Raw genomic sequence first — 11,213 nt, forward strand, 5'->3', positions numbered from 1 at the left:
GAATATCATGTGTTTTTGCATAGCATCAAAAGCTGCGTACTAAACAAATATTTGATGACGCAGCTATGGTAAGTTAATATAATTTGCAGTGCTGTACAGTGGGTAATAATCTGTTTCTTCATAAGGTGTTGTGTCCACCGTTCCTAAATTATGCAGTACGTGGTAATAAGGAGGTGATCATTATACACAGAGTGTTCCTTCAGTGTTGGGCTGACATTAGCTGGTGGCTCTGGTGCCCTTTTTCACAGTGTTTCTAGACACTTTTCACAGGAGCAGAAATCTGGCAATTTTTGTGTCATCACTGGGTGAGACCACCTATTCCCTGGGAGTTGTCTTACTCTTGTGGATGAAAATAGTCAGTTTTTTCTTTTTCTTGCTCTGGGGATGTAGTGATTAAAATGCTGGTTTATTTTCATGTGGCATATTTCTGGAAAGTGATTGATTATTCATCAGAATCTGAAAAAGTTTTAGTCTGCAGAACACAGGGGGGTTTAGGAGACTTCTTTCTGGCCTCTCACCCTATCCTCTTTTGAAATATTTTGCCTACTGTCAAGCAACCCATGTTCTTCCAACTAGCTTATTAAAAAACTATTGTTGTAATCCAGTAACAAGGCGGTGGGTAAGCTGATGGGAAAAATGGTGATGTGAAAACAGTGGGGAAGGCCAAAGGAATTGATGATGAATAGGAGGGATGAAGTTCGGATTTCTTCCTTGGGCTGGTGGACAGACAGTAGAATAATGAAGTAGGGAAGAAAGTTGTGCTAGCTCTCCAGGCCACAGATGTGGATTACAGACTGTCTGAAAGGTTCTGTATTAAAAAAAGAAGAGAAAAGAACATTAAATTAATAATCTGTTGCTCAGCAAAAGTGTCATCTGTTACTGACTGTTTATTTAGGACAGTCTTTCCTGGGACTTCCATGCATATTCCACGCTAGAATATTCAAATTTCTGTAGTGAGTTAGTAAACTCATATATCCGTAGCCACAGAATTTTAGTTCTGGGATACTAGGTTTTCTTGGTATGAATGCTAGTGTCTCACTGTCCCCTGTTACCTGTCCATTTATTCATTGTTCAGAGTGTATTCTCTACTGCATTGCTGGTCAATTTCTATAGGGAGAGCTTCTATTTCTATGCCTGCATGTTTCAAAATACTATGTAAATTGTACTTACCTGACTAGCCAAATTGTAGAGTGAACACTTTTTGAAGAGTTGAATTACATCTAGAGTGGAACTCAGCACTGGAAAATAGCACAGAGGTTTGGAAGGCTGGGGGCTTTTTTAGGGATGAGGGAGAGAAAATTAGAGTATGTATTACAAAATAAGGAAGGAGAGTGTAGTTACTGGAATCCGAACAGGATGTTTGTCCTGATCATCAAGAGAAAAGTGCTGCAAGAAGATCTCTTCCTTAGACCCTGTTTAGAAATATCACCAGCAAAGTTAACAGCTATGTGCAGGGTTTGCTACAATACTGACCTGTGGAAAGAAACTTTTATGGTTGGGTAACTGAAGCTGTGTCCTAGCTGACTTTCTACAGGAGTCTCCCAATTGCAGCTGGAGCACAACCTGGGCATGCAACTTGGAAACTTCTGAAATCTGATATTATTTCTGTCAAAGGTGATCTGACTGTGGAATTACTAACGCCTGAAGAGATACATAGGATTACTCTGCAATAATGTAGAATTAACTGAAGACTTATGCTTGCTAGACATTGATGAGATAGATACAGATTTTTCTCCCTTGCCATGCATCTACTCGCCCCTACATAAATGTCTTGTACTGGGGTTCTCCTGTACCTGAGGAATCATGGCAGCCTCATTTTTCTCACTACAGAGGCTTTTTATGTTTGTGGTGTTATACTACTTCTGCAAAAGATGAAACACAGGTGAATCAGAATGCAGGCCCATGCCTGTCACTGTAGGCACACAGTGCTGGATTTCTTCACCTTTAAATAGCTCCTTAGCTGAGTCCAACTGCTCTCGTCTCACTTGTTGACCAGGTCCTGCTTCAGTGATCTCCTTTTTTGCAACCTGAGTGCCCCATGGAGGTGAAGGACACAGCCTGAGCTGGCTCCATCAGTCAGCAGAACAAATGGGCTTGCTCTGCCGAACATCGGGCCATCTCGGATTCCACCTCTTTTATAGAGATGAGTGATGAAGAGGGGCTCGTTCCGCTTTGCCGCTGTATTAATACACATCAGGGGCCAGCTCCCGGCACTAAATCACGCTACTGCATACATCTGTTATCGGACTCCTCACCAGTGTGATGAACAAGACTGCAGATAGAGGCTTCCTCATGTCATTCTTTATAGGATTTTCCTAAAAGAATAAATAGCTCAAATCTCTGCCAACACTCTCCCCTGTCATTGTGATGAATTTAGCTTCTTTCTTAAACATGCAGCTACAAATCTTCTGCTGTCGCCTCACCCCCCCCACCATCCACAGAAAGTTTTGTGTTGAATTTGGCTGAAATCAGAAGATGCTAATAAAAGGCATATGAGATGTGGATGCTATCTCCCTTCTAGCTGCAGGAATGCGAGAAGGGAGCTAGAGATATGTTCATTTGGGAGCCAAGCAAACTAAGTTTATTCCATGTCTTCTCATGTACTTTCATGAATGTGAGTATTTATGGGTTCTGGTAAAGCATCTTTTGTCAGAGACCCTTGTAGGAACATCAAAAAACATGCATTACTGTAGCAGAAGTGCCTAGGTCTCTACTGTATTGTTATAGCATTAAACTTCTGGTATTAGTTCTGCCCTTTGAGGCTAACTGGCCTAAATACCATAACTGAGATAGCTGTTAAAGAATAGCATTTTGGAAAAAGGCCTGGCTGTTGAGAGCAACAAAAAGTGGGTAGAAGATTCAGAATTCATTTGCACTTCAGGCAGTGACCGTTACCAAAATGCAGTTGGGCAAACTTACGCAAATGTTGAGAGAGATTGAAAATGAAAGTTAGTGCTTCGCATACTACACAGTTGAGCAGTGTGTGAGCCCTAAAGCGTGAGGCTTTCACCAGGTAAGAACAAAAGTCTGGCTGGTGTAGTCTGGCAGTAGAATAAGGAAATCTGGAGGAAGTAAGACTGGCTGTACTGGATTAGACCAGAAGTTCATCCAACTCAGTGACCAACAGCCAGTGCCTAGGGAGGAAGAAAGTCTGTAGTGATAAAGGTCCTTTGAACTTTCAGTGATCTAAGACTTAGGGGCTTCAAAAGGCATGGATAGTGTCCTTGTGTTTAGTTACTTTCCGTTGCAGTGCAATAGATTTGGAATAATGTCCCCAGTGGCACAGTAGAGCTTGTCTGAGAAATACTGTATAAAATGTTCTTCTCACGGTAGTTATTCTCTGGTTTGAAAGGGATCTGATGAAGACTGTCATGTCTGTCTTCTGTTTGTCAGAATAGGCCACAAGTATAGCTGGTTGTGAAATAAATGGTGAACAATTGTCCAGCTTTACCTTGATGTTTTTAATGTTCGTGTGGTCCTGTCCCCTATATATGTAGCAGTGTACATGGTAACTGGCATCCTGTTCAGGTTTTACAGTGAGTCTGGGGTAAAAATCTGCATAAATAGATTTTTGTCTGCCTTGGCATGTATTCATACTTAGCTTGTGAAAAATAATAATTTCTAAAAGGTGCCAGTTAGCAGCCTCTGAAACTGCTTATCAGAGAACAGTCTGAGTAGTAGCAATTTGGTGAATTTTCCCTCTCCTATTTCTTGGTAATGCATTTACACTTTGTCATGGTGTGATGGTACCCAGCAGCAAGAAGCCTGTGTCAGTCCTTTGCTTTTTTTCTTTGTATGAGCAAAGATGGAGAGCCTGAGTGGGGAGGCTGCTAGCGAGGGGCCCAAGTGTAGTATTGGTGGTGATTATTAGTTTAAGGACTTTGACTTACTTTTTTTTTTTTGCATATTTCATGTGACCTTCAGATGGAGGAAGTTGATGGGCTAGAGGTAAAATATGCAATGTACTCTTATCAGCTGTGTTGTTGTGGTTGTATGGGTATGACTCACTGTTTTGGATTTTTGCTTCCCTCAAGAAGCAGGATTGTTGGGGTTCCAGATCTACTGAATGTGGAACCTCAAGCATTGAATCAGCTTTTTATTTAAACTTCAAAGCAATCAGTCCTCTAGTTGAGGCTTGTTATGGCCTCTTTATCCTTCATCCACTACAGAGCAGCAGACACAACTTGTAATAAAAACACACAAACAACTATCATCTGTTGTGAGAATACAATGAAAAAGAGATGTGTTTCGTACTGAAGCAGTTACTTGTTCAAAAACATTCCGGTTGCCCCAAAGACTCCTGTGGCAATTACTCTTTTTTTATCCTACCCTGTTCTGCTTGTGAGGATTGAGTGATTCAGGATACTGAGAATGGAAGTAAACTCTCATATCTCTAGGTTTCTGACAATCCTTCTGGAAATTTGGGTGACTGTTGGGTTGAGCTATGGATCTGCAAATCTCTCTTGCTAATTGTAGCCCGTCCCATTTTGAAGCAGTGGTTGTATTGAGAAGATGAGAACAGATTCCAACCTAGCTTAGCAAGTAGCTTCTTGTTATAATATGCTGATTTACCGTATTGGGTATATGTGGAGGTTCATGGTACTGCCTTTATTGAGTAAGGAGGAGAGGTATATTTTCCTCTTTAACTGAGCTTTGCAACCTGAAATTTGCCAAGCCTTCAGAGACTTTGAAATTCTCAGACACAGGGTTAATTGAGTCTTTGTGAAGGGATCAAGGTATCTTCAGCTGAGTGATTATGAATTGATTCAGATTAAGTATGGGACAGCTAAAGCTCTTGATTTTCAACAGGAACTTTGACTAAGGGAACTAGTTAGTGGACTTGGAACTTGGAGTTCTGAATGTGAGAATCATTAGGGCAAAGGTGTTAATGCTATCAGGAACCTGTATTTCAAAGGAATTTGGTGGCGGAACTTGTAGGAACTCAGTAAATAACGCCGTCATATAAGAAATTATATATATCTGAGGTGTTTGCCGTGAAGTCACTTGTTCTAACTTTTTTTTTTATTGCCCTTTCCTACTCTCTTCCCCTGTTCCCCCTTTCCTGCAATTTTATATTCCAGCAACTTTATCTGTCCACATGGATGCAGCAGAGTCAGAGCTACCAGCAACACCATCCCTGAGATCCCAGAACTCTGAGTGGACAGGGAAAACACCAGCAGCTGAGAAAGCCACTATTGCAGCCTCCAGTAACTTTTTTAAAATGCCACCAGAGAAGAGCCCTGGATACAGCTAAAAGGAAGCATTGCAACTGTAAAAGCTTGCTAGATTTCGGAAGTGTTTGACTCTGGTGTGTGTCTTCACCAAACGTCTTGTTCAGCAGTAGTGATATCTTCAGTATTGGTGCGTGATGAGTGCCATCATCCAGACTGATCTGCTTGCCCCACATACCTAAATCATGTTTATGAATCTATGTTTAAAAAAAGGTAATCAGTGTTGGGACCGCAGTGGCTTTTAAAAATGTTCTTGCTATTGCTGTATTTATTATGCATTCATCTCTTTCCCTGATGCCAGCTCACATGTGCTGGGTCATGTACAGATTCTTTTGGGTTTTCAGATCTTTATTCACACCCTGGACATGTGGCTTGTTTGTGCATTTGGCGTTTTTTGGGTGAAAGTCCCACTGCCGCTCAGGGGCAGTCTCCCCCTGCTTTCTTCCAGGCCAGGAGGATTTCTTGGCTGGGGAATGAGGAGGGAATGCAAACAAGTTGAAACATGGAACCTGAATTCTGTATTAGCAGAATGTTTTCAGGCCATGTGCTAACGGACTCGAATCATGTTGCTTCTAGCAAAGCAAATACGGTGCTTGTCCATTCAGAAATTGCCATTGGCTCACTGGCAGCATGGTCCATTAGACCTTTTCCTTTTCCCCTGTTCTGAGTGTCTTTAGTCTTGCTTGTGTATTGCATGTTCTTTCCTAAATCTCCTACTGGCTAAGGATTTGGGAGAACTACTTGGACATAAATGTGCAAGCTGGTGTTCTGGAGGGGAACCTGGGCCCTTGAATATCTTGGAGTATGGTAGAGGATATACAAAACTTCCATTTCTCAGTGTATAAATTAAAAAATTACTGTTAGCGTTTCTGAAGGACGCTTGCTGTTGAAGTTGACATGCCATTGAACAAAAAAAGCTATTTAAAGTATCACCTGAGTTCAGATCATTCTGGGTATTGATCAGACCACTTCTGTCTCATGTTTTCCCTCCCTTCAAAAAGCATTGTCTGCTATATCTATTGGAGGTGTCTCCACCTACTGATGATTGTACTTTACTCTGCAGCATACACAAAAGAGAGTCTCTTCTCTTCACAGCACTTCCACTTGGTCCCCTGTTACCTTCTGTGTTGCAGAATATATGGATAGTGATTTCTTCCCTCTCTTTTCTGGAATTCTTGATCACACACCACTTACTTTTCTTGAATTACTCTGCCTGGAGCTTATTTTGAGCTATGTTTTTAGAATATATACCTGCATAGCATGTGTCAAGGAACAGGTGGCCTCACGGCTTCTTAAGTCCTTTAAAAATAGCATATGTTTTTACGCATAGAACTCTTTTTGCTTTCCTCACCGGGTGGAGCTTTCAGGCAGGACTGTTTAAGCTTGTAAAATTAATTTTGAATGTGGAGGTGCAGTTAGCACTCTTAAGTAGATAACAAAATTTGCATGTTTTTAGTGGTTTTGCAGTGTTCTGCTCTCCCTTATAAATCAAATAGCTGAGGGACAGATTTGATTATGAGGATGTAAAGCAGTGATTTATATTTAACTCTGTATTAAAATGTTAAATGGTCGTAACATACACAAAACAAAAATTAAATGACTCACTAAATCATGATTGACAAATACAGTTATACTACAGACACACTGTCCATGTCTGATCCCCTAATACCTACTTATTCTTGGGGAGACATCCAAATTGGATTTATATTTCACAGCCCAAGCAAACTGTCAGATCTGTCATTGTAAATCCCTCTCAAAACTTTTTTTTTTTTTTTTTTGTGGTGGTACATTTTAGAACTAATTAGAACAGGGAAAGCCTTTTTACCTTGCTGAAGGAATACAGAGGTCAGTTTGGATTACAGGACAAGATGTAAGGGTTTTGTGGAGAGAGGAGTGTTCCTGTTTTAACATAGTCATTGGATTGTCTTATTTTGTTGTTATTTTGAGCAATGGTGCTTAAGAGGTGGCACAGGAGGTCTCAGCACTGGAGGGCCTGTAATTTAGAACATTCAAAGAGAAGGTAAACCTGAAGAGTAGTAGCTTGACTATCTAGTACTCATGAACACAGTGAAGGGGAAAGGTGGTCACATTCTCCTGACAACCTGCAGATAAATTTTAGGATTGGAAGCCTTGTAATCTAACTTGCAGGCTGTTTCAGTGACAGGGAGTGGTTCCCTAAAAGAACATTTGTGCAATTGAGTGTTTTTAATCTCATGAAGGATCCTCCACAACCTCTCTTGGTTTGAGTCTGTTCAACAGATTTACTCAGATTAATGATCACTCAGCTAAAATTTTAAATTTTGGCCTTTGTGTTCCCCTTTTTAAAACCAATTCTGATATATCTTGCTACATTCTGAGTATTGTTCAGAGTAGTTCTGTTTCTTCTGTGGTGTCAGGATGGTTTTAAAACTTTTGTAAGAGAGGTGTTTGAGGTGTTAGGGAATCAACAGCCTTCATCTCACCCATTGTGGCAGTGGGGGCATTGCCAGACTTCACATGATTTTTCTCTGGGGCCAGGGAAAGATAATTTATCAGATTTTCCTATTGAGGTCAGTAGCGCTGTTCATCTGGTTAAGCCCTTGCTTAGGTTGTAAGCTCCTAGGAGGTCTTCCTTGCCTTAAAGGTTGAATGTACCTGTGGCAGTACTGAAGAGTAACTGTGGCAGGCCTTGTCTTGGTAAGCCATACTTCATGCCATGGCAACTTTCTGGAAGTGCCAGGAGACTCAAGTTCTTGCAGCTGCCCTGTCTTTCCTATTTCTAGATTAGAATCCATTTACAGGTCAGTCAGGCTCTCAACCAAATTTGATTCTCCTGAGTGGTAGGCAAGCTAAATGAATCATATATCTTGTTACTCCAGGGTATTTATCAAAATTTATCTTCAGACTTCAGTAGGTTGATACAGATTTGAATATCTGCAGCATTCTTAGATGAATGAACTAGATGCATTGTTTTGTCTCTTTTCCTCTAAAGCAGATTCCTTAGAACTCGCACTATACTCACAGAGTACTCACAGTGAAGGACACAATGCTTCAGATGTGGATTGCTTGAGTAGAAAGGAATAAGTGCTTTGATTTGGTAGCTGTGCTTCTACTAAGGCGGTCCAGTATGTGATTATTGCTTCAAAGATACACAGCTCACTCATATTCCATTTCTTGTCCACCAGTACTCAGTCTTTTTCCAGGTTTGTCTTCTCTCCAGCTGTCTTCTCTCCTTGTCCTTATGGGAGACTTCAACATCCCAGACATCAACTGGGAATACCATACTGCCGTGACAAGCAAGTCTGGGAAATTCTTGAATATGTTGAAGATAATTTCTTGTCACAAGTACTCAGTGAGCCAACTAGGAAAGATGCCCTTCTAGACTTGTTATTTGTGAATAGAGAAGGACTTGTGGGAGATGTGATGGTAGGTGGCTGTCTTGGCCACAGGGATCACGAAATGGTTGAGTTTAAAATTTTTGATGTAATGAGAAAAATGGTCAGCAGAGTTGCTACCCTGGATTTCAAGAGAGTTAACTTTAAGCTACTCAGCTAGCTAGTTAGCAGTGTCCCCTGGAAATCTGCTTTTGAGGGCTTAGGGGTCCATGAGTGCTTGTCGGTTTTTAAGAACCACCTTTTAAAAGCACAAGAGCAGGCAATCCCTTTGTGTTGAAAGTCAAGCAAGCAGCGCAGAAGACCAGTTTGGCTGAACAGGGAACTCCTCTTGGAACTCAGGAGGAAAAAAAAAATAGTATGATCTCTGGAAGCAAGGTCAGGCTTTGCAGGAAGATTACAGAGCTGTCGTTCACGTATGCAGGGAGAAGACACGAAAGGCCAAAGCTTAATTAGAGTTGAAACTGGCCAGTGTTGTGTCAGGCAACAAGAAAGGCTTTTTGAAGTACGTTAGCAGTAAGAGGAGGTCTAAGGAAAACATCGGACCAATACTTGAAGATGGTCACCTGACAAATTGGGGTGAAGAAAAAGTGGAGGCATTCAATGCTTTTTTTGCCTCAGTTTCTACTAACACTGGCAGACCTTGGGCTGCCCAGTCCTCTGAGTTGGAGGACCATGACTGCGGGAACAGTGACTTTCCATTTGTGGACACTGAAATTGTAAGGGTCTGGTTGTATCAGCTGAATGTTCCTAAGTCCATGAGGCTGGATGAGATTCATCCCAGAGTACTGAAGGAGCTAGTGGATGTTACAGCAGGACCCCTCTCAATCATCTGCCAAAGGTCTTGGGAGTCTGGGAAGGTCCCTGCTGACTGGAAGCTAGCCAGTTTTATTCCAGTTTACAAGAAGGGCATGAGGGAAGACCCAAGAAACTACAGACCTGTTAGTCTAACCTCAGTACCTAGAAAAATTAGAGAGATCATACTGGGTGCTTGAAAGGCATTTGAAGGACAATGCAATCATCTGGCACAGTCAACAGGGTTTCACAAAGGGAAAGTCCTGTTTAAGTAATTTGATATCCTTCTATGATAAGGTCACCCACCTAAGGGATGAAGTGAAGGTGGTGGATGTAGTTTTTCTGGATTTTGGTAAAGCTTTTTTCTAAGTCCCTCACAGCATCCTTCTGGACAAGTTTTCCAACTATGATATGAGCAAATACATGGTGCGCTGGGTGGAGAACTGGCTGAATGCCAGGGCTCAAAGGGTTGTGGTGAATGGGGCTACATCTGGCTGGTGACCAGTCACCAGCGGTGTTCCTCAGGGTTCAATCCTAGGGACAATTCTGTTCAATATTTTTATCAATGATTTGGATGCAGGAGTTGAATGCACCATTAGCAAGTTTGCTGATGATACTGAACTGGGAGGTGCTGTTGACCCTCTCAAGGGACAAGAGGCCTTGCAGAGGCATCTAGATAGATTGGAGCATTGGGCTATGATTAATGGGATGAAATTTAACAAGAACAAATGCTGATTCTGCACCTGGGATGGAGTAATGCTGGACATAAGTATAAATTGGGAGAGGAGTGGCTGGAGAGCAGCCCTGCAGAAAGGCATCTGGGGATGCTGGTCAACAGCAGCCTCAATATGAGTCAGCAGTGTGCCCTGGCAGCCAAGAGGGCAAACTGCATCCTTGGGTACATCAAACACAGTATAACCAGCTGGTCAAAAGAAGTGATTATCCCGCTATATTCAGCGTTGGTGTGGCCTCACCTTGAGTACTATGTGCAGTTCTGGGCCCCACAATTTAAAAAGGATGGGAAGGTCCTTGAATGTGTCCAGAGAAGGGGGAACAAAGCTGGTGAAAGAGCTGGAAGGCATGTCCTGTGGGGAGTGGCTAAGGACTCTGGGTTTGTCTAGTTTGAAGAAAAGGAGACTGAAGGGTGACCTCATTGCTCTCTACAGCTTCCTGAGGAGGTGAGGTGGAGAGGGAGGTGCTGATCATTTCTCCTTGGTATCCAGTGACAGGACGCATGGGAATGGTTCAAAGCTGAGCCAGGGGAGGTTCAGACTTGACGTTAGGAAACACTTATATACAGAGAGGGTGGTCAAACACTGGAGCAGGCTTCCTAGAGAGGTGGTCAATGCCCCAAGCTTGTCAGTGTTTAAGAGGCATTTGGACAATGCCCTTAATAATATACTTTAACTTTTGGTCAGCCCTGAAGTGGTCAGGCAGTTGGACTAGATGATTGTTGTAGGTCCCTTCCAACTGAACTATTCTATTCTATTCATGAACTTCATGAGGTTTCTGTCTTTTCATTCCTCCAATCTGTCAACGTCCCTCTGGGTGGTACCCCCACCCTCCAGCATACCAGTGGCTCCTCTCCCCAACATGCCATTATTTCTGATCTTGTTGAGAGTATGTTGTGTCTCTTTCTACCAGTCACTAATGATCACTGAACAGTATCGATCCCAGTATTGTCTTCTGAGGCATGCTTTTCATAACTGGCCATCACGCAGTTTTCAAACCATTGATCATTATTCTTTGAGCCTGACAGTTCAGCCAATTTCTCACTGACCTTTCTTACTGGACAGCATCCGGTCCATAGCTCCCC

At 42.1% G+C, this 11,213-nt stretch overlaps 1 protein-coding gene across 2 annotated transcripts in view; it reads left to right on the plus strand.

Moving 5' to 3' along the window:
• GPATCH2L (G-patch domain containing 2 like) overlaps positions 1-6,011 on the plus strand; it is a 32,117-nt gene extending 26,106 nt beyond the window's left edge. For both annotated transcript variants that reach the window (XM_050897159.1, XM_050897160.1), the window contains exon 10: positions 5,082-6,011. In XM_050897159.1, the coding sequence (XP_050753116.1) occupies positions 5,082-5,254 (173 nt within the window). In that variant the 3' untranslated portion in view covers positions 5,255-6,011. The remainder of the gene's footprint in view (positions 1-5,081) is intronic.
• Positions 6,012-11,213: the final 5,202 nt, after the last annotated feature.

Source organism: Gymnogyps californianus, chromosome 5 (assembly GCF_018139145.2).
Source record: "Gymnogyps californianus isolate 813 chromosome 5, ASM1813914v2, whole genome shotgun sequence".
Classification (NCBI taxonomy): domain Eukaryota; kingdom Metazoa; phylum Chordata; class Aves; order Accipitriformes; family Cathartidae; genus Gymnogyps; species Gymnogyps californianus.